The 24,259-nt window shown below is 40.5% G+C and overlaps 3 protein-coding genes across 3 annotated transcripts; all 3 read right to left on the bottom strand.

Moving 5' to 3' along the window:
• Positions 1-350: 350 nt before the first annotated feature.
• LOC109505452 (uncharacterized) lies at positions 351-3,894 on the bottom strand. Its single transcript, XM_073251558.1, has 7 exons — positions 3,607-3,894; positions 3,322-3,552; positions 2,939-3,258; positions 2,477-2,678; positions 2,209-2,361; positions 1,936-2,119; positions 351-697 (listed from the first exon to the last, which is right to left on the bottom strand). Exons 1-7 carry the CDS (start codon positions 3,892-3,894, stop codon positions 351-353), a joined length of 1,725 nt encoding a protein of 574 aa, XP_073107659.1.
• Positions 3,895-5,873: 1,979 nt separating this feature from the next.
• Positions 5,874-12,454, bottom strand: LOC105037645 (uncharacterized). Its single transcript, XM_010913289.4, has 5 exons — positions 11,971-12,454; positions 11,752-11,857; positions 8,433-8,644; positions 8,130-8,336; positions 5,874-7,259 (listed from the first exon to the last, which is right to left on the bottom strand). Exons 1-5 carry the CDS (start codon positions 12,157-12,159, stop codon positions 6,063-6,065), a joined length of 1,911 nt encoding a protein of 636 aa, XP_010911591.1. The 5' UTR covers positions 12,160-12,454; the 3' UTR covers positions 5,874-6,062.
• A 10,642-nt stretch (positions 12,455-23,096) lies between these two features.
• Positions 23,097-24,259, bottom strand: LOC105037654 (short-chain dehydrogenase reductase 3a). Its single transcript, XM_010913298.4, has one exon. It carries the CDS (start codon positions 24,136-24,138, stop codon positions 23,341-23,343), a length of 798 nt encoding a protein of 265 aa, XP_010911600.1. The 5' UTR covers positions 24,139-24,259; the 3' UTR covers positions 23,097-23,340.

The raw sequence follows: 24,259 nt of genomic DNA, 5'->3' as shown, positions 1-24,259 counted from the left end.
ATAGCAAGAACGGCAGCAATTGCACTTGGTACCATTGGAGGAGGAGACAACGTTATCACAGCCTCTTTATGTTTATTGTCCATTGTCAATATGATTTGAATCGAGACTACATGATGCAGTGGAAACGCGAAAAGAAACAGAGCAAGTCAAGTACTCCCTGAAATTTTCTGAAACTCTCTGAAACACAGGTCTGGGACCAAAGTAATCAGTAACTCTCGTTGAATGCCCTAATAATAAGATTGTTTACATCACTAATAGCCCACCAAGTAACTTGTCTAACAAATAAACTAAAAAAAAAAAAAAAACAACTCGTAACTTGCCTAATAAATAAAAAAAACAGAACATTCGCGTCAGTCTCTCCCACTTGGGAAAAAACTCGTCCTCGAGTTGTCATCGGCATCAGGATAGAGAGGTTTATCATCTGGAGAAAATGTGTACAGATCAGCAACATTAAAAGTAGGAGAGATGCCCATAGAACCTGGGAGGTCGACCACATAAGCGTTGTTATTAATCCGCTTCTTAATCTTAAATGGCCCATATTTCTTCGGCTGCAACTTACTGTATTGGTCCACTGGAAAACGTTCCCTACGAAGAAAGACCATGACATCATCCCCCTCAGCAAACACCTTCTTCCTTCTATGCTTATCTGTAGTCTCTTTATATTTGGCGTTAGCCTCTTCCAATTTTTGTTTTACCTCTGCTTGAATAGTTTGCACCTAATTTGCTAAATTCTGAGCTGCCACACTCTTCTCAGTAGACTTGGGTAATACATGTAAATCAAGAACATGATTAGGTACTTTCTGATAGACAATAGAGAAAGGAGACTTTCCTGTAGAGGAGTGTACTGCACTGTTATATGTAAACTCAGCCTGTGCCAATGTGAAGTCCCACTGTTTTGGCTTCTCTTCGTAAATACTCCGTATCAGACTACCCAAAGTTTGGTTTACTCCCTCTGTTTGGCCATCAGTCTAGGGATGTATTGTGCTACCATACTATAAATATGATCCAAACAAAAATCATAGACTTTTCTAGAAGCAACTGAGAAATCGAGTGTCCCTATCTGAAGTAATGGTCTTCGGAACACCATGTAGTCGCACTACCTCAGAAAAAAACAACCAAGCAACATGAGATGCATCTGACGTCTTCTTGCAAGGTGTAAAGTGAGCCATTTTAGAAAATCTATCAACTACCACAAAAATAAAATCAGAACCACGTTGAGTACGCGGTAGCCCCAGCACAAAATCCATGACAGATCTTCCCATATGTTCTGTGGAACTGGCAAAGGAGTATATAAGCCGGTATTCTAAGTCTGCCCCTTCGTTGTCTGATAAACATAACAGTACTGTACCAACCTTTCCACATCACGCTTCACATGAGACCAGAAATATTGTTCAGTTATTACCGCGATCATTTTGTCTCACCCCAAATGACCCGCTAAGCCACCCCCATGCAAGTCTCGCACCAGTCTCTCCCTCAAAGATGATCGAGGAATACATAACTGATCACCTTTCATTAGAAACCCATCACTAATGTGGTAATCATCAACCGGTAGTTTCTGCTGCAGCCTTTCCTAAATCTCCTGAGAGTCCTCATCCTCTGTATATATCTCTCTCAAGCAATCAAAACCGACCATTTCATTGCTCAGAGTAGTCAATAAAGTTACCCTCCTACTCAGAGCATCAGCAACCCAGTTCAATATGCCAGACTTGTGTACTAACTTGTACAGGAACTTCAAAAGAAAAGTATACCATCGAGCGTGCATATTACTACTGATCCACCATTGGTTGCTCAAATACTTCAGGGACTTATGATCTAAATACATGATGCACTCCTTCCCTATCAGGTAATGCTCCCAATGCTTTAGAGCTCGCACAACAGCACAGAACTCCTAATCATATGCTGACCACTACCGCCTCGCATCATTTAACTTCTCACTGAAAAATGCAACTGGTCGTTTCTCCTGTGATAGAACAGCACCAATCTCTAAATCACTGACATCACATTCCACCTCAAACAACTTACCAAAATCTAGTAATGCAAGAATAGGAGCGGTACACAGCTTCTCCTTTATTAAAGCAAAAGTCGCTTCAGCTTCCTCGCCCCAATGAAATTTCTCCTCCTTCAAACATTCAGTAATCAGAGCTACTATGGAACTGAAGTCACAAATAAAATGCCTCAGAACGTGGCCAGCCCATGAAAACTCCTCACTTCACCAACAATTTTGGGAATGGGCCATTCTTGTATGGTCCACATTTTCTCCTCATCCACATGAATCCCATCAGCCCCCACAATGAATCTAAGGAACAACAATTTATCGGACATAAAAGTATACTTCTTCATATTCACAAACAACATATTCTTCTGTAGGACTAATAGCACTCCTCAAATGCTCCAAGTGTGCATTAGTGGATTTACTATAAATCAAGATATCATCGAAATAAATCACCACAAAATCACCAACGAAAGGTCGAAGTACCTGATTCATAAGCCTCATGAAAGTGCTGGGGGCGTTTGATAAGCCAAAGGGCATCACTAGCCACTCAAACAACCCATCACGCGTCTTAAACACAATCTTCCACTCATCTCCAGGCCGGATCCTGATCTGATAGTATCCACTCCGTAAGTCAATCTTTGAAAACACATTGGAACCACTCAATTGGTCAAGCATATCATCCAGCCTAAGAATAGAAAATTTGTACCCAACTATTATTTGTTTATTGCCCTGCTGTCTACATACATACGCCAGCTACCATCCTTCTTCGGCATCAGTAAAGCTGGGACTGCACATGGATTCATACTCTCTTGAATGTACCCTTTCTTCAACAACTCTTTTACCTTCTCCCACAAAATCTCATTCTCCTTTGGACTCATACGATAATGAGGCAGATTGGGCAAACTCGCCCCAAGGATCAAATCAATCCGATGTTGAATATCTCACATCGGTGGCAAACCATCTGGCAACTCCTTGGGTAAGATGTCGCTAAACTCTTCTAGCACCGGTCTCACCACCTCAGGAATTACTGCACTACTCTCCTTCGTATACACAATATCCTTCACCACCAACACATAGATCTCCCCCGACTCTTTCACTTCTTCCTCCATCTCCCTCAAGGATTGAGTAAGAGTCACCAAGGTTTTTCCCTCTGCTTTGGAAGCTTCAGGCTGATTGCTCTTCTTGGATGTCAAAGTGTACTTTACACCATCCTTCACCAGCTTATACACATTTTCATGCCCCAAATGTTGTGCCAGCACATCGTTCTGTCATGGCCTCCCAAACAACAGATCGCATACATCAAGGTCGTCTACTATGTCACAACAAACCTCAACCTTGTACTGCCCAATCGAAAATGGCACCTTACACCTCTCAGGCACCTTAATGCCTCCTACCTCCCGAATCCAACCAATGATATAAGGGTGTGAGTGTTTCTTAACAGTTAAATGCAGTTTGTCTATCAAACTCCTACTAATAAAATTCTCCTCACTACCACCATCAATAACAATATCACAGCGCTTACCATTGACAGCACATTTGATACGAAACAATTTGTGCCACTGGGAATCATCCAGTCAATTTTGTGCCATCATTATCTTCCGCACCACACAAACCTGCCTCTCCTCATCGGATTCCTCTGATTCACAACAAATCTCCCCTTCATCATCAGGACAAGAATCAGCATCCCACTCTACTATCACCAACTGTCTGCGTCTCGAGCAATCACCGGAACAATGACCAGGCTGGTTGTATTTGAAGCACTTTCCTAGAATCAGCTTCGCATATGGGTTACTCGACTTGACAGTTTTTGGTTCTACTGCCTTCTTCCCTACCGCCTTCTCCGTCACCCCTTTCTCTTCTCTGCTTGATTCTCCACCTTGCTTCCACTTACTTTTCTCCATTTTGCCGATTGGCCAGCGACTCTTTCTCGACTGCCACTTCTTATCCTGCATCAAAGTTTCGGCCTTTAATGCCAAATTACGGGTATCGGTTAAATTCAGAACCATCTGCTGCACCCCGATCCTGTCCCGAATTGCCGGTCGTAATCTAAGTATCTCGACACTTGCTGAGCCATGGACTCATTCAAATTGTTCCGTTCAGCAAGGCGCATAAATTCGGCCGTATACTCATGTACGCTCCTTTGGCCCTGCGTACACTTCTGGTATAGATGGAACAGATGTTGTTCCCAATCTGATGAAAGGAATCGTCATTTCAACAACCTCTGCATCTTCTCCGATGTCAAAACCTTGGCCTTCCTTTCTCTGCACCGATCCTCCTGTAGCCTCTCCCACCAGGCAGAAGCACCTCCTCTCAGCCTATAGGACACCAGCTTTATGCGTCGGTCTTCTAGTACATCCATATGGTCAAAGAAGCGATTCACCTCTATCAACCAATCTATGAATCCTTCAATATCCAGGCTACCATCAAAACTAGGAAGATCCGCCTTCAATCAAAACTCTTCCTGCCTCACAAATCCGCCACGGTCCCTGCCACGTTCACCATCATAACCGTAATAACATTGATAGCCCCGATTGAAACAACCGCCACTACCACGACCACCTCTACCACATCCACCAGCATTATACCCATGCCCGCCATACTGACTTCTAATGGTAAAATCATCCTGTCAATTTCCATCGAAGTCTGATTCTTCTGAAAAGATCTGGCGGCGATTATCACGAACAGTCGGAATAGGTTCTACGAACGGTTGGCCGCGAGCATGGTTTGCCCTAGGCGCCACTTCATTAACCCTATCCGAATTCGCCACCAAGTTGTCAGGTCATTCCATAATCGCTGTCAGGGAGTGCTGTATAGAACACTCCATATCCTGTTGAGATACCTTGAGACGATGAATAGCTGTCCACAAGGCCTGCAACCCCTGTTCTTCGTCAGCAAGATGGTTGTTGCCATTGCCGTCGTTACCAACCATTGCTTTTCAACAATAACCTGGCTCTAATACCAACTGATGCGATGGAAATGCGAAAAGAAACAAAGCAAGTCAGGTACTCTTTGAAACTTTCTGAAATTCTCTAAAACACAGGTCTAGAACCAAAGTAATCAGCAACTCTCATTGAATGCCCTAATAATAAGATTGTTTACATCACTAATAGCCCATCAAGTAACTTGCCTAACAAATAAACTAAAAAAAAAAAAAAGCAACTCGTAACTTGCCTAACAAATAAAAAAAACAGAACGTCTACACCCGGAAAAACAACAATGGAACATAATTGAAAAAGTGAGACTAAGAGGGAAGATGTCCTGCAGTCTGCAGACCCTTTAAATGCTTAATATCAAAGAAAAAAGAGTTTCTGTGAGGAAATACTCAGATGTTACATAACAAGCATCCATGCTTCCTCATGTCCATCCACTCACGTATCAATTTGTAGGATCACAAATCCAACATTTTTTTTTTTTTTTTTGAGAAAGAACAAATCTAACTTCTGAAGCAAGTCTCAACCGCTTGGTATCTTGTTCGAGGCCATGGGGCTTTGGGCCTGTCCAGTGATTCCCCCTCAGTGGACCACCTAACCCAGATAACAGGCCTAGAAGTCTCTGCAGAACAAATATGTATTTGTTTATTTAAATTGGATCAACTCCATCACCTCATTCTATGAATCTCCACGTCTGTGCATATGGGCGAGGGGCTCTTACCCACCAACATGCCCCCTTCAGTCTGAAATCCATTAAGATCACAAATATTTGTGTCCTAATATACAGTTGATTCGTTGTTATTCTATTTATAAGTTCTTTACTGGTAATTAGTAATAGTCTCATATCATGATTGCCAAAACTTTTTTCATGGTAAAATAAATATTTATGTATTATTTTTGTGTCAATCAACTGAAGCGTTCTCAACTTTCTAAAATCTGAACATTCTCAATGGACTATAAAAACACTCAAATTTTGGTTGAAATACAAATAAATCTTCTGTGCTGGAAAGAACTGAATTTTAGAAAAGGAATGACAAGAATAGGATCATGAACACTAACATGATCAAGAATATCTTTCTTGGGATCGCTTCTTCCTCATCATATTTCCCTTTTCACAAAGGCAAGAAGTCCAGTAAATTCTAGCAATAATTCATTCTCTTATTACTGGAATCGGAGCAGATCTTTACTCGTTTAGATGTTTGCATTAGTTCAATCAATGATGGAAGTGGTCGAGGAACTGGGACATTCATTGATCTGTACAGCTTCCTCAAGCTTGCATTTAAACTCTTCGATGATCCGATGATTGACATATCCTTTTTAACATCAGCTTCTTCCAATTTCTCAATACTGGGCTCCGCATTGCTCATAGTCCTGGAAGATCCATTTAAACTCTTTGATGATCCAATGATTGACATATCCTTTTTAACATCAGCTTCTTCGAATTTCTCAATACTGGGTTCCACACTTCTCATAGTCCTGGAAGATCCAATCCATGACATATCCCCTTTACAATCAGCATCTCCTGAATTCTCAATACCTGGTTCAGCAATGTTGTCCTTAATTATGGATGATACTTCCTCAGCAGCCGTGTCCTCCCATGGGGATGACCGCTGCATGGCAACTGCAATGTTCTGTAAAGATGATGCTTGCTCTACAACAATAATTTGTTGCTTGGATAAAATTTCTTCTTCATCATTGGCCTTGGCACATGCAGATTTCTTCCCATTAAATATATCAGGATCTTGGATTCCAAGACGTGCTCTTCCAAACAATGTAACAGGTTGTGCTCTAGATGGTGGAGACAAGTTCAATTTCAGTTCCAAATGATCTGTTTTCAAGTCTTTAAGCTCCAGCTGCTTGCAGTCTGCAGTAGATGAAACTTCGACAGCAGAAGTGGAAACAATACTATTCTTCAAGACCTCTTTAGTTGTGAAAGGTGGCAAAGAAGTAGACTTCCCTGGAGGGATTTTGAACAGTTTCCACAGCGGGTCATCAGGGGTTAAATGAGTTTTAAAACAATGGTTCTTGACATAGTCCAGTTCCATGGCTCGGCAAGGTGGGGTCGTAGATATAACCCACTTGGGCTGAACAAGTTGCAAGGCCCATTCCAATTCTTCCCAGGATGAGTGCATGGAGTAACACACATGCCAAACTCCAAACTCATCCCTCTCCGCTTCTACAAGGCTTGGCTTTTGCTTTTGAGTCATATCCAGCCAATCATTTCCTGCATACCACTGAGCAGAGGGACGAATAAAAAGAGGTGCAGGCTGAAGAGCAGCTCGTGCCTCTGCAAATTTTTCACTTGCTCGCTCATATAGCCCTGGAAAACCAATCACCTGAGAAACATTCAACAGAATACAGAAGTGGTAACCATATTCCATGAGAAAGAGATGAGATTCCAGTTGTCCATAAGCACAAACATAGAACATTTGCTGCAAGAGTCGAAAGAGATCAAGTCCTAGATTAATGTGCATAAATTCAGGTCATGGAAGGCATTTAGAAAGTACCAGCTATGGTAGGATAAGATCAAATCACACCCATTTTCGTCAGTTGTAAAATAAGAAAGGGGGAAGAAGTGCAACCTATCATGAACCTCATATTAGTCCAAATAATAGCATAAGGTGCAAGCATATATGCAGCAATATATCCCCCACCCCCCCTACACCCACACACACACCTTCCTTTTGAAGGAGGAATGGGAGAACCCATCGACCAGTCCCTGGTAGTGTAACTTACCATTAACACAAAGTATCAGATATGCTCTTAAGAATTTAAGCTCATCAGCACCAGTGTGCATGTTATAGATGATTTAGGATATAAAACCTGCTATATTATGCAAATATCTGGTATAAAGATTTCAAAAGTTATTGTTTATTGTAAATTCATCCTAATGTACAAATCCTAACAATTTGGAATTACGAAATACTAAAATTTAAAGAAAAGTTTCCAATCATGTGTTGACATATCTTTAGCATGGCATTATTGCATCTCTCTTCATCATGGTAAGTAACTTATCAGCTTAAAGTGGAACAATTTGTACGTTTAGGCAATTTATAACCAGAAGATAAGTGTTTCTATCAGGTAGACTGACTTATGTAGAAATTCTTGTTATACATAGATTAGAAGGAAAACTGAATGTGTAAGCTTTTTTTCATTTCAAATGCATGCTATGACTTCACCAAAGAAACTAAAAATGGAGTACCTACCTGGAAGCGAGAAGAAGCATCTTGTGAAAGGACTTCTGGTGCAACATGAAAAAGAGAGTGCAAACAATCTGAATTGTTTGTCTTGTCAACAAATATTTTTGATCCAAATGTTCTAGATATTTCGACAAGTATCTCTTCCTGGCCAAGAAGATCACATGCAAGATAAACAAACGGTGCATGTGGATGCTTCCATATGCAGTTTATCACCTACAATGATTAAATTAAAGTGAGGATGGTGAATGGTGATGCTGCAGGAACACATCAAAATACTGAAGAAAAATAATACTATATGAATACAAAAACCTGCTGGATAGCTGCTTGCTTGCTTGGAAACTTAAGAGAGCATCTACCAAAAGTGCAGTCAAGAAATAGGTAATCCAGATGACATAAAGTTTCTCTTCCTTTCTTAGATATATACTTGATAGGCAAATACTGTAGACAATCAGTAGTGAGCCTGCAATCCCCGGTATGCAATATGTTACCAAATTCACCTTCAAACAAGAACATGACAGCTCCTGCAAAATAAAAAAAAGCCAACAAGGCAAAAGATATTCAGATGTTGTTTAAGTCCTTGATAAATCATGTTGTATTGGGCATCAAATACAAAGGGCAAATATTAGAAGAAATACAAACTTCACAAAGGCTGGCAACTTTCACAATAGATATTCTTTGATTGAATCATGTGCAAAATTAACAACTCAATTAAAAGCAAAAATAAACAGAACTGAAGTTGTCAAGAGGGGAACATATAATGCATTTTATTTTTCTGAGCATAATGCATTCTGTTCTCAGTATAAAGAATCCTCCAACATAGAATCTCAGCAACACTTTTCTCATTGGAGCCTGAAAATCTGGGACTCCTACCAAATCATTGTACAGGTGTCCTGATTTTGGTTAATTTGATTGTCATCTACTTTGATTGCAGCGCTACGTTGATACTATCTAAAATATACATTCTGACATGGTTAACATACAAATAAAAGAATTCTCCATCCAACAATTAAAAAAAACTTGCAAGTACAAAGACTCATTACGTTTTCTTCATAAAGAGTACTTCAGTTTCAGGGAGCATTGGAATCTCATATGTAAAAATAGTGCTACACGGCAAAACACATAATATCACCCTACATATGGAGTGTATTGCTTGCTCTGACCAAATTCCAACACACAGAACAAATTTTTGGAGTGTCTTTTTAAAAAGGACATATCAATGCAACCACATAAGTGATAGCATTTTAATTCTCAGTATTCAAATGCTAAATTATTGCAGTCTAAATTGTCCTAGATATTTCTACTGAAGTTTCACTCCTTTTTTCTATATAATATATGTACATGTAAATGCATATATATGCAGCACTTGACTTGGCTACACTCAAGTGGATATCTACTCAGATTCGGTCATGTTTAGAATGAATGATAGGGACCCCATATCGAGGACTCAAGCTGTGGATGGGATCTACAATCTTTAAACTGCTTTCACACAAAAAAAATAATATGATTTGGAGAGCTCTAGCTTACGAATCAAATGGTCAAAAAAATTATATTGTTTCATGTTACTTAAACTGTTCAATTTTTTACCACTTAATGCATATGCTAGAAGTCTCCAATCACATGATTTTTAGTATGTAAGCAATTTAGAAGTAATAGGTTACATTGAACAGCTCATATCATCAATGTGGAACCCCATTGTCCAATCTAGACCTAACCAAATCTGAGTAGAGATCCATTCGAGCATAGTCAAATCAAGCTATATATAGGAGAGCAATGTCTACTTATTAGGTTTTCTAGAGGTTGGAGTATTGGACATTTTGGTACATTAGGCATAGCACATGAAATAAAAAATGCATCAGAATAAACATAAGACAAAGTCAATATATAGAGAACTTCTCATTCAACCAAACACTTGGAAATTTCAACGACCTCAAAGTAGCAAAATATATAACAATCCATGTAGACTGACATCCACAACCCACAAGGGAACAAAAACATCAACCACAACAACAAACTATCCAATATATATACTAAGGGATTCCAAAATGTGTTTCACAATAACAAGCATTTGTTTATATTTTTGTTTAGTTTGCATATTTTGAATTGCATGAGTTAGGTTCAAAACTTTCCCCATCATAGCATTCTTGCCAATCGATTCTCTTAAGTGGCTCATTATGTGCAGAAGGGAGAGAATGAGGAAAAAGACCCCCACCCACACCCATCCCTTGGTCCAGCTACCCACTTGGGGTTTTTCCCTTTGTACCTGTAAGCTCCCACTTTATAAATACTAGTGGCCAAGAGCTTACAAGAGATGGAGAAAGAAAGAAAGAAAAGAGTGAGGAAAAAAGAGAGGAAGAAAAGGAGAATGAAGACAAGAAGAAGATTAAGAAAGGAAGAGGAAGCTTGGATTGCCCTCCATTCATAAATCTTTTTCAGAGACAAGCTTACCAACGCTTCATAAAAGCCAAGATTCTCAAGGCTTCATCAAGGCCAAGCTTATCAAGGTTTCATAAAAGCCAAGCTTCTCAAGGGTTCATTGAAGCCAAGCCTATCGAGGCTTCATCAAAGTCAAGCTTCTCAAGGCTTTAGCAAAGCCAAGCTTCTCAAGGCTTCATCAAAACCAAGCTTAAGGATTCCTCAACATACAAGCATGCTAAAGCTCCTTCAAGTAAAAGCTTGCTAAGGATCCTTCATTAAATCTATTCTGGATTTTCATTGTTGGAAATTGCAAAATCAACCCAGAACTCTGCCAATTCCTTTTGTGACTGCTTAATGATTTTCACCTGTGATATCATGTCCTATGCTTGAGCTCTTATGTTTGTGCTTGATCTTTGCACGGATATTGAAGCAGGTGATTCATGGATCATGCACCAAGGCTTCTTGAGCCACTAATTGAATAATTATGGAAGAGTCCAGCTAATTTCAACCAACCTGAATATTGTTTTGGAAATGATTCTTGACACATGCTGCAGAGCATGAAAGGAGTGAGAAAAGGTTTTTCTAGAGCCTGAGCATGAAAAGAGTGACAAGAGGCTCTTCTAGAGCCCGTGTTCAACAGGACCCCAGGAGTGAGTGCACAGCTAAGCCTCAATCTACTTCTGCAATATGCTTCAAGAAACAAAGGCTCGTATTACTTTTGCTTGCTGATCATATTTTTGACTCCATCCCATAGCAAATTCAAGCACCTACACATACAACATCTAAATTGAAGAGAGAAAAAGGAAACCTTCTCATCGATGAACAGCTATTAAAGATCAATATTTCAAGGAATAGTTTTGACAAGAACTACTCAAAAAGCCTGAGATGCATTTATTGGTTGTAATTCTGGTCACTTGGTCAGCATATAAACAATAAGCCCAGCATCTTCAAAATAACCCCACATATGCAGGCATAGAGAATAGAGAAAGAACTAAAAAAGAAACAACTTAATAAGCCTCTCTCTCTCTCTCTTTCATATTCGAAATAATAAACAGATTGCCGTAGATAAGAAATTGCAAGCAAAACCAATGGCAGGAGACCTCCAAGTTCAAATCTTGAACTAAAATCATCAACAAGTCCTGAAAGCCAAATATTCCAATTTCCTAGAAAAACAAATTCCCAAACCAGGAAATCATAGAGACAGTGAGAGTACCGGGGCAGTGATTGGCATCGAATGCGGTGACGGAGAACGTGCCGTCCGGGTCATCCATAACCACCGATTTCCCGACCTCAATTTCCACAAACAACGAATCCTCGAGCTACGACAAAATGGGAAAAAAACCAACGGTATTGGTATCAGTCAAGCGTGAAGAAATTCCAAAAAAGCAAGATTACCAACAATTAATGGGAGAGTAAGGAAAAATAGAAAAACCTGTGGGAAATGGCGGAGGGCGAGGGACTTGGTGAAGCGGGTTGCGTAGATGGGGTAGGAGGAGTTGGAGGCGATGCCGGCGAGGTGGTCACGGTGGGCGTGGGTCAGGAAATGGTACCGCTTCCGCCGGGAGGCCGCCGTCCACGTATCCACCGAGAACGGCAGCCCCTTCGGCATCTCTATCGGCATCGCTTCCTCTCTCTACTCTCTACCACCACCTTCTTGTCAGTCTTCTATCTTCCTCCCGTAAAGCCTTCTATTTTATTCTCCCTGTTGCTCCTCGTAGGAGAAGGAAGAGGGAATTCCCAATTCCAGAATTTTCAATTTGCTTCTGAGTCGGTGCCTCTTTCCGGGTGTTCTGAGAATCTGATCATGGGCCGGCCCTCACGCCTAAATTCTATTCATTTTTAATCGGATTTTGGGTCAGGCTTATATACAAGTTGACATTTTTTGAGCCTAAGCTCGGTTCATGATCAGGTCTAGTACCGATGCATAGTTTATACATGTGTTTTGGATATGTAGGGCTTTCACAAATATCTGTGTCCTTATTTGATGCGAGAGGAGGAGGATCGATCTGGATAAACCTATATGACATTATTTTTATTGGTCAAGATAAGGCCACGACAATCCCTTTCACCCAATCTTTGGACCCTTGTTAGCTTTTACTCGAGAGAGAGAGAGAGAAAGAGAGAGAGAGGGTCCATCTATAACCCTAATCATACTCAATCTTATTAGATCCTTCTCAAGCTTAGTATCTCTCATTGAGAAACCTATATGACCAATCAAGGTTATAACATATGATGGGTATGACTGATACTATTTGTGACAGGCTCATAGTCCAAAACCTTAAGCTGTTGGAGGAAGGATTAGCTTAGACTAATAAACCAATATGGCGTCCACTTTATTAGTCAATATGGAAACTATGGTGATAGGTGTCATGCCCCGAACCCAACATTCGGATCGGATACGTGATGGCCACACACTCTTTAGAACAAGTCCTAAAGAATATGCAAGACCAAATTAAATCATTACAACCTTAACATTCATAACAATTAATTTCAACAATAATTCATAAAACCTTGCATATTTACAAATTAAATTTCTTCAATCTTCGAATCAGATACTATAATACTCTATCTATATATCTGCTCATCCACAATCCAAACCATAGCCAATCATGAGTATCCTGTAACTCTAAGAAGAAAAAAAAATATGAAAGGGTGTGAGCTTTATAGCCCAGTAAGAATTTCCATATCACACTGATATAATAATATAATCTAAAAATAAGGATAAACAATAAAACATAAAATCTCATGTTCAATATCCAGAATACTGCAAACATCCATAAATTTTCTGTCTTGTTAAAATAAATGCATCATCATATGTTAACAGGTGAAATACTTTTGTATAACAATTATTTCATATCTTATCTTTCATTTCTCTTTTCATAATCACATGATTTTTAATCTTCTTCTTTTTAGCTTTGGACTAATCAAGTCTATACCTCAGTCATTATCTGAACCAATTTTCACTTAAAAACCTTTCAAGATTGTCCCAGAATGGGCTCCTCACCGGCTGTCCCACGTATGAAAGTCCATGAGAGGCTGTCCTAGACATAAGCTCCTAGCGGGCTGTCCCAGATATGAGCTCCTGGCCGGCTAATCCACTTATAAGCTCTTGACGGGCTGTCCCAAGAATAAGCTCCTGACGGACTGTTCCACTGACAAAGCTAGTCCATATCATATCTCTTTGTTTCATTTAATCATTATGTGTTGATTTCATCAAATCAATTCCGACTTACATTATGATCAATTTAGATATGTCATATCCATATAATTATGCCATCAATCTCTGATATATATATATTGACATAATATACTCATGCTCAAAATCATATAAGCAAATAATGGTGTCTCGGATATAGCAAATTCATCGATGTCAAATCCAACGATGCAAAACCAATGATGCAAGATCAATGGTAACATAGCATATATAATAGTGATCATGTACAGGGATTCTTACCTTTACCGATGATTGATCCAAACACAGAAATCAATGTTCTTCTTTGATTTATGAATTTCTCTAACAAGATATTCTACTTAACATCTTATACAGACAATCATATCTCTTCATGACTCTGATCAAATATAAAAATCATATATGAAAAAAATTATCGATAATCGATCCTAATAACACAAATCTAGGATCTCTCTTAAGATTATTCAAAATTAGGATTTATCTAAGTATCTGGACTGCTAATTGACTTTACTCGACTTTCTTTCGAATGCGACTACTGACTGATTGACTCAGAAGAGTCTCGACGTCATTAGTCGGTTTCACTGAAAATACTGTTACTGTGGAAGAAGAAATTACTCTCTCCTTAACTGTAGAAATTGAACCACAATAAAGTACTGTTCTTATGACATTCACTGTTGATGGAATTCTCTCGGCTTATAATGCCATACTCGGACGATCTAGTCTAAATGCTTTGAGGACAGTGGTCTTGACCTATCATCTACTAGTCTGATTTTTGACAAAAAATAGAGTCGGAGAAATATGTGAAGATCAACAATTTGCTCGACATTGCTTTCAAATCTTCACAAAAAATAATAAACCCGAAGACTCTTTGTCCATCGATAAATTAGACCAAAGAAAGAATGAGGAAAGGGATGAACCAGTCGAACAACTATTTTCATCCCACTAAAAAAAGAAGACCCTGAGAAGACGGTCCAAATTGGATCGCAGTTGTCTGATCCGGAGCGACAACAATTAATAAATTTACTCAGAGCAAATGTCAATATTTTTGCTTGGTCGGCAATGGATATGCCAAAAATTTTTTTGAAAGTAATAACTCATCGGTTTAACATCGATTCGAAGATTAAGCCGGTAAGACAGAAGAAAATATCTTTTACTCCTGAAAGGTAGAAGATCATCGACGAAGAAGTCGACAAGCTCCTAGCAACTGACTTCATCAGAGAAGCTATCTATCCTGATTGGCTTGCTAATGTTGTGATGGTGAGAAAGATCAATGAGAAATAGAGAATATGCATCGACTACACAAATTTGAATGATGCTTGTCCGAAGGATAATTTTTCTTTGTCAAAAATTGATCAATTGGTTGATGCAACTTCGGAGCACTGACTCTTGAGCTTCATGGACGTCTTTGCAGGCTACAATCAAATTTGGATTGCATCTAAAGATGAAAAATACATAGCCTTCGTAACCGATAAAGGCATCTACTGCTATAAAGTAATGCCTTTCGGTTTGAAAAATGCTGGAGCCACTTACCAATGGCTTGTCAACAAAATTTTTAAGACACAGATCGGATGGAATATGGAAGTGTATGTGGATGACATGCTGGTGAAAAGCCTTCAAATAACTAACCATGTTCGAAATCTAGAAAAAACCTTCGACACACTTCGACGACATCAGATGAAGTTGAACCCGACAAAGTGTACATTCAGAGTAACTTCTGAAAAGTTTCTTGATTTTCATGTGTCACAACAGAGAATCAAGGTCAATCATGAGAAAATAAAGACTATCATCAATATGAAGCACCTTAGTTCCAAAAAAGAGATACAACAACTCAAAGGAAGAATCACCGCACTCAGTCGATTTATTTTAAGGTTGGCAGAAAGATGCTTGACTTTTTTCAAGACCTTGAGACAATCAAATGACTTCATATAGTCGGATGGGTGCCGACAGTCCTTTGAGGACTTGAAACAATATCTTGCATCTCCACCTCTACTTACAAAATCAAAGATTGGAGAAATCTTGTATCTCTATTTGATGACATCAATGGAGGCAGTGAGTTTGGTGCTTGTCCGAAAAGATGAAAATCAAATTCAACGATCGATTTACTATACCAGCAAGGTGCTTCACAATATCGAAGTGAGGTATTCGAAGCAGAGGAAATGATTTACGTCCTAATTATATCATCACAATGGCTCCACCCATACTTTCAAGAACATCCAATTATCATCTTGACAGACCAGCCGTTGAAGGCGATCTTACACCGACCTGATATATCAGGTCGAATGGCAAAATAGACAATAAAACTTAATGAATTTGATATATAATATCATCCATTTTCATCAATGAAGGCATAAGTTTTTATCGACTTCATCGTCGAATGTATAGTACCAGACAATAAATCCGAGGATGAAGCCAATGATAGAATAAAGTAAGCCATGACTTTCGAACCCGACTTGACGTCGGCATGAGTGCTACCTATCGATGGAGTATCAAATGCACAAGATAGTGGAGCTGGACTCATCCTCACCAACTTCAAAGGGATTATATCTGAATATGTCCTTCGATTTAATTTCAAAGCTTCTCATAATCAAGCCAAATATGAAGCACTCTTAACCGACTTAAAAATTACCAAGGAGCTTGATATCGACAATCTGAAGGTCTTCACCAACTCACAATTAATTGCTGGACAAGTTAAGGATGAATTTGAAGCTCGAAACCCTATTATGATGAAGTATCTTCAGAAGATGAAAGATCTAACTTCAATATTAAAATATTTTGAAATCTTTCACATCTCAAGGACAGAGAATGCTCGGGCTAATATATTTTCGTGACTCATAATCTCTTCTTTCAACTCACTAGGATGGATATTCGTCGAATGTCTTGAACAGCCGAGCATCGATAAAATCGAAGAAGTGCTACAATTTACTGATGAATCAAGCTGGATAGATCCAATCGTCCAGTACTTGACTGATGGAACTCTTCCTACGGATCCTTCAGAAGCTAAGTGACTCAGATAGATGGCCTCTTAATACATTTTAATGAATGATCATCTATACAAGAGGTCCTTCTCTCTTCCTCTACTCAAGTATTTGGAACCAACAGATGCCGGCTATGCACTCAGAGAGATCTATGAAGAAATTTATGAAAATCACTTGAGGGGCAAATCTTTAGCCTACAAGATCCTATGACAAAGATATTATTGGCCCACCATGAAGAAAGATGTAGTTAAACTTGTATGAAGATGTGAACTATATCAGAGATATGCAAATATACAACACTAACCGACAAGTCAGTTGATATCAATTGTTGCACTATGGCCCTTTGCACAATGGAGAATCGACATACTCGATCCTTTTTCTCCAGCATCTGGTCAGAAAAAGTTCATAGTGGTCGCCATCGATTACTTCACCAAGTGGGTGGAGGCTGAATCTTTGGCATAAATTACTGAGAGTAAGATAGAAAACTTTATTCAAAAATCAATCATACACAGATTCGGTTTGTCACACACCATCATCACAGATAATTGTTGGCAATTCGACAATCAAAACTTTAAAGAGTTCCATACGAAATTTTATATTACGCACAAACTCACATCAGTCGACCATTCACAGTCCAATAGAGAGGTAGAGGTAACAAATCGAACGATTTTGTATGGACTCAAAATCAGACTGAATGAAGCCAAAGGCCTCTAGATGGAAGAGCTATATCTGATCCTATGAATGTACTGAACGACTCCTCACATATTAACGAAAGAATCATCATTAATCTGACTTATGAAACAGAAGTGATGATCCCACTCGAGATCGGATTACCATCAGCAAGGATGGAACAATACAGTGAGTCGAGTAATTCATAATATCGGGAGCCGACTTAGATCTACTTTTAGAAGTCCAACAGCAAGCTCAAGTTCGGATGACAGCCTATCGGCAAAGGATAGCCTGGTATTATAATGCAAAGGTTAGACCAAAGGTATTCCGTCCTGAAGATTTGGTCCTAAGAAAAATCGAAGTCTCAAGACCTCTCGACCAAGGAAAGCTATCTCCGAACTGGGAAGGACCTTACAGAATAACCAAAATACTGCGACTGGACGCATATCGACTGGGGACTCTTGAAGGATCAGCTATTCTCCAAATATGGAATGCTGATAATTTGAAAATATATTATCCATAAATTTGTCTGTATATACATTATTCGGAATGAAGCATTGCATTTCAGAATCACAAGTTTCAGTGAATTATGAAATAGTAATGAACTGACAGATGGACGGTCAATTCATCGACTATCAACTATATTTTGATTTTTTACTATAAAAACTAACGTATTAACTGTACTTTGGCTTTCACTGTAAAAGCCATGATACCGACTATGTCTCGGTATCGAACATATTTCAATTTTCACTATAAAAGCCGATCATAGTTGAATGACTATTATGCCGATTTAGTCTTAACTATATGGAATGCTATGTCAATACGATCTAAATTGAATTGAAATTATATCGACTCGACTACGATCGATCAAAAGATATTCGACTTACCACTGACTATCAAATAACCTGATGTACTAAATCCGACTAAGGTCGGATGAAGGATATTCGATTTACTATCATCTATCCTAATACTTAAGTATGTCAATAGACATTCGACTAATGGATGAATCCTACAGCTACTATCAGACGTTCGACTTGAATTGATATTTGGTAATTCAGCTTGTTGATTGATATTCGATAATTCCATAACATTACAAACATAAAAAAAAGAGATAAGTACTTAAAAAAATTCATTCATTTCATTAAAAAAAAAGATTACAAAATTGAATCAAAGTCTGATTACAAAATTTTTGATTACAAAAAGAAAACAAAAGAATACACCGAACACTAATCATCGTCCCTAGCTCTCTGCTCTGGTGTGGCATCAGAGACTTAGACGACTTATGGTGCTGTCGGTGCTTCATCTTGAGTCGGCATGATATCTTCTTCAACAGCTCCATCTCTCGACTTTGAAGAGACGATGCTGCTCAAGTCATGATCTGAGTATAATTTTTCGATTGCATCTCGATTGTTCTTGTATCCGACATAATAGGAGGCGAACCCACCTTCGAGGATCTCTTCTCTGAACTCTTCTGAATTCTTGAAATCTTTGATTGCTCGATTTAGGGCCTCCCTCGTCGACTTTGCTTCCACCCTCACCAATTCTGCATTAGCTCTTGCGGAAGATGATTCCTCATCGGCCAATGTCAACCTTTCCAGGCTAGCCCGATGTCGTTCATGTTCGGCTTCAAGCTCAAAGATGCATCCATCTCTTTTTCGTTGAAGTCAGTGAATGGAATGTTTCTTGCTCTTGATTCTTGATTCAAGAGTCAAGATATTTTGACGAGCCGACTCAAGTTTGGCTCTAAAAAGTTGAAGGTTGGTGGACAGGTGGGAGACTTCATCTTGAAGCTTCGCCTCCCACTCAGCCGCCACCCGAAGTTACTCTTGGGCAGCCGCCTTCTCAGCATTAGCGGTCACCACCTTATTCATTCACACTCGACGAAAGTCGGCAACCTTCCCGTAGCCAGTCTCCAAATCGAACATATCATGTACCAACTGCAAATAGAAGATGAGTTGGATCAGATTTAAAAAAAAAACAAAAGAAGACTTACCTCGAGTATCATTAGGTAGAAAGAAGAGAACATCTCAGCCATAGTTCTATTCTTTCGGTTCTCCCGATCGATCGGAAGAAGAGCCGCTTGGATGAGCCGCTTGACCAACGTCGGATTGGCCAGGGGTGACTCATCATCGGACACTCTGATGTCAAAGTGCATCGTGTGATCCGTCGATATTGCATTATCTGCTGAAGTCATCAGTGCCTTCCCCTGCTCTCCTGTCAGTGGCCCCATATTTGAAAGCACGGGGAAGCTTGAACTTGACTGCGCCTGAAAAACTCCCACAGAAGGAGTGACTGGCGTAGCTGTAGACTGTTTAGGTTTGATCGCGGCTTCCACCTCAGTTCGAATCTCAGTTAAAGGAGCTACCGATGTTGTTGCAGTAGCCCCGTCTTCTCTTGCCGCCTCCTCTTCAGCAGACGGTACGTTGGGGAGCACTGTCGGAGCCGATAGTGCCAGGACCGGCTTGGGAACTGATGCTGGTGGTACATCGAGTTCTCCCACCGGCATAGATGTAGAAGCCTGACCTTTCTTTGACGGTCGGGAGGGTCTAGCCTCGGATGCTGCCCTCTTCTTGGCAGCATGCTAAGGAATGTCGGCGCTTGATACTCGCATTCTCGACTGGATGGCTGCATTCAGAACAAGGAAGTCAGTACAATTCAGAAACAAACAAGAAAAAAATAACAATGGAAGTGACCGACTGTGCTATACCTAGAGAGGTGACCGAATTGAGGCCAACATCGTAGAGAGCTTGTTCGATCATCAGCTCTCTCTGCGGTGAGACCGTCATGTCCTTCAGTCGGTGGAAGTCTTCTCGATCGTCGATCTCCACCTGACTGTTCTCGTTGGGGCCGATCCTTGGATCACTCCAGCGTGAAGAAAAGCCCCATGGAAGAGAAGAAGAAGCAAAGATGAACTGATTCTTCCATCCATGAATAGACGATGGAAGATCGATGATGAAGGAAAGGCCCTTCCAGGAGTTAAAAAACCACCAACCCTTGACCTTTGGATGGGGTTGGAGAATAAAAAAGGCACGAAAAAGAAAAGGATGAGATATGATCGGTATCATCCGACACAACAAGGCAAAGCTGATTATAAGTCAGATCGAGTTCGGTGCTAGCTGAGCGGGACAAAGACCATAGTAGTCCAGAAGATTCTGGACAAACTCCGAAATAGGGAATCGAAGACCCGTCCAAAGGTCTTTGACATAGAAAGCCACCTAGCCTAAAGTAGAGGAATTCACTCGACCATCGGCACCAGGTGCAAAAAGTTAATATTGCTCTGGGATATGATATTGCTCCCGGAGCTGTTCAACATTCAAGTCAGATAGTGAAGAAGCCTCCACTTCCGAACTCGATGGGGAGTCGTCAGTCGGATTCTCCAACCGATCATCCCGAGAGGAAGAAGCCTTAGCCATGAAAGAAGAAGGCTATAGAAAAACAAAGGACCCAAGAAGGAAGGACACTTAATCTGAAAGCTAAAAACAAAAAGGTCTGACGCTGGGGCAATCCTCCGACAGAGTTTCTGCAGCAAAGAAGACAAAATGAAAAGTGAAAGGCTGATCGAAAGCGACCCTATATATAGGATCCCTCAATGGTCAGGATGGAAGCAATTAAATCTGAGTATCATCAGATGACGATACGTGACAACATCCAAACCGATCATTGATTGGATGGTTCGATGCACCTACCCTAGATTGTGCCATCTCACCGTCATCCACGTGAACAGCTCCGACCCAATGATATTCGGACACGTGGTTAAAATCTACTTGTCAGAGTTATATCATCCGACGCTGAATCATCTTCCTGAAATGATGTCCAATACAGACGTCTGGTACCGAATTGTCCTATCGATGTAACAACCCAATGATGATTCTGCAGCCACCGAAATGATAAAATAACTGAAGAATTTTTTACTAACAGTCAAGTCGAGGCTCGAGGCAACACATGATGACTTTCTTCGTTCAATGTGACAGATCATGTGACAATATACACGTCGACTCACCTTGGACTTGAGAGTAGAGGATAACTGTTGGGACAAGTCAGCCGACCCCCGACTCTGGATTTATATCGACCGCACATGCACAGTCTGCTGACTTATAGTCGGTCGACCGAGGAACAGTTGGCTATTATCGATCAATGACAAACGACCTGATTCATCTCCGATCGAAGACCATCGACATATCAGAGTTACTAGCCGACTATCATTCAAATCTTCTACCGACTTACTACTACCGACCGACATGCAGTCGGCCTATCAGCTTAACATACTCTAAACGCTATGAACAGTTATTGATTACGTGTCACAATAATAAACAGCCCACTAACTCCATGATTATGGCTTGATAATCTAGCATTAGAAAAAATGAAATCACATGCTTAACAGTTACATCAGAATCACCTATAAGAGGGAAGGTAAACAAGCAATATGGGTAAGACAATTCTGGACCAAAGCTCTATCACTTTCAATAATTCTCAATAGCTGTTCACCAATCCCCTCTCTGATTTAAGCATCGGATGGTCCCTATCAGACACCACTTCAATTTGTGAGACTGTCTATTTTGTAGGTGCTCTTTACCGACGATAAGCAACAGGGAGTTGGCCGCAACACACTAATCCAATGGTATGGTACCAGAGAGGGAAATGGGCACAGATCGGCTCAAAGCCCATCGGGATGGGTTTACTTTGGATTGGGTAATGGGTAGATTAGAAAGATTTTATAATAGATTTGAGCTTAAATATGAAGTCTATTAATTTTTTGGGTCAGGCCCGATATATCATTGGTTTAGTCTGATCTTGTGTCCAAACCCGAGCTCAATTAAAAGCCGATAAGAAGTCCAAATTTAGACTCAAACCCATTCAAAAAACTCTTGTATATTTTTTTTTTGCTTAATTTTTTTATTTAATTTTTTTAAATTTTATACAATTTATTTGGATTTGATATGCACTTTATGTCTTGACACCATCCATGAAATACTTATTTATTTTAAACATATCATATTTCCAATCTACTGAAATCATTTGTTTATGTAATCATTTGTCTCATGTCTTTAATCAGGTACGATCCAGCCTATTTTTTTGGCCCACTAAGTTGGTACAATAGGATTCAGATAGATTTTTAAAAAATTTTGAATCTAAGGTCGGTCCAAATCCCTCCAAAAGAAAAAAAATTCAGACCGGACCAGAATCAAAGTACGGCCTGATCTAGCTTGGTCCTTTTTCAACCCTACGAGTGATAGGTGGGTCCCCCCCTATAATCACGTTGAGGGAGAAGAGCATGATAGGGAGTGGCGTAGCGAAACATTTTTCCCCTTTTTTTTTATCCGTCCTGGTGGCATGACCCGTTAGACCCGTTTCACTTACCCTTTGATTGACTAAATAACTATCCACTAACAACGACTTTATTCACAACCAACCACCGTATGAGAGCTAATCCTCACGAAATAAATGTCATACTTTTCAATTATATATTGTTTTATTTATATTAATAAAAAAATATAGAAATTTAATTGCCGGTCCTTCCATGGATCTGCTATAACAAATTGCCTTTGTTGACCAGTTGTGTGATCGCCGGAGAGTGCTAATTTTCTTTCTTTATTTTTTTTTAATCATATCTTGGCCACTTCCCCACCCATCCTTTCACTCCCTAAAAAAAAAAAAAGGATTCTAATGTCACGTGCTCAATTCTCACATCCCATCCATCTTCTCCTTCCATCCCTTATCCACCGACTCCGAATTAAAAATGGAGCCATACCATCCTTACCTTGGGTATATAATTTATAATTTTTCTATTCCAAATAAGATTGCATCAGAAATCCAACTTAATACTCTGCAAACTAACCAGAGTTCCAATTACAATACTAGCAAACTCAATCCAAAGCAACACATGCCTTGGCTTTCACTGTGTGATTATTGCAACAAGACATGCCATATCTTGATTACACTTTGCCCACAACCATCAAAGTGCATCATTTCATTTCACCTGGGCCACTGGAGCTGCAAGGATCGCACCAACAATGCCCCCATCAACTATCAGGTTTTGTCCGGTGACAAACGCCGACTCATCGGACGCGAGAAAGAGTGCAGCCTCCCCGATATCACTTGCCTTCAACGGCCCTCCTCCCTTCAATACCATCCCGTTCTCGGCACTCTCCTCTACCTGACTCTGAGTCAGCCCAAGATACTCCATTGTCAGCAGCGTCGCCACGGCGCCCGGCGAAATGCAGTTCGCCCGTATTCCATGCCTTCCAAGCTCCGCTGCCGCCGACCGCACGAACCCGACCACCGCAAGCTTCGACGCTGTGTACGCCGCCGGCCCGAATCCGCCCTTCGTCACCCCGCTCGCCGTGCATATGATCGATCCTCGTGCCCCGCTGGCCACCATCGCCCTCGCTGCATGCTTGATCGTCGCAGCTACGCCGCGGAAGTTCACGGCCATGACATTATCGAGCACGTCGAAGTCCATATCCAGAATGGTGCTGGTTGGCTTCTCCGACGTGCCGGCGTTGCTGAACATGATGTCGAGCCGGCCGTAGGCCTTGATGGTGAAGTCCACGAGCTCCTCTACCTCCTTCTCGTTGCGCACGTCGCAGCGCTTGTACTTGCACTTTTCGGGGCCGATGGAGGCGACGACGCGGGCGCCCAGCTCGTCCTTGATGTCGGCGATGACGACGAGGGCGCCGTGGGAGGTGAAGATCCTTGCGGTGGCCTCGCCGATCCCACCGGCGGCGCCAGTGATGATGGCCACCTTGCCTTCCAACCTGCATGCCATGGTTAATTACCACTTGTTAGCGCAAGGTTCGCTGGAAACTAGCACGCGTGAATCAGCTTTAGGAAACAAAGCGTCGCCACAGTTGAGCGAGATGGCTCTTCGTTTTATATGAGATGTGCCA

This window comes from Elaeis guineensis, chromosome 1, assembly GCF_000442705.2.
Source record: "Elaeis guineensis isolate ETL-2024a chromosome 1, EG11, whole genome shotgun sequence".
NCBI classification, from domain to species: domain Eukaryota; kingdom Viridiplantae; phylum Streptophyta; class Magnoliopsida; order Arecales; family Arecaceae; genus Elaeis; species Elaeis guineensis.
The sequence above is the reverse complement of the archived record's forward strand: the minus strand, read 5'-3'. Positions and strand labels throughout refer to the sequence as shown.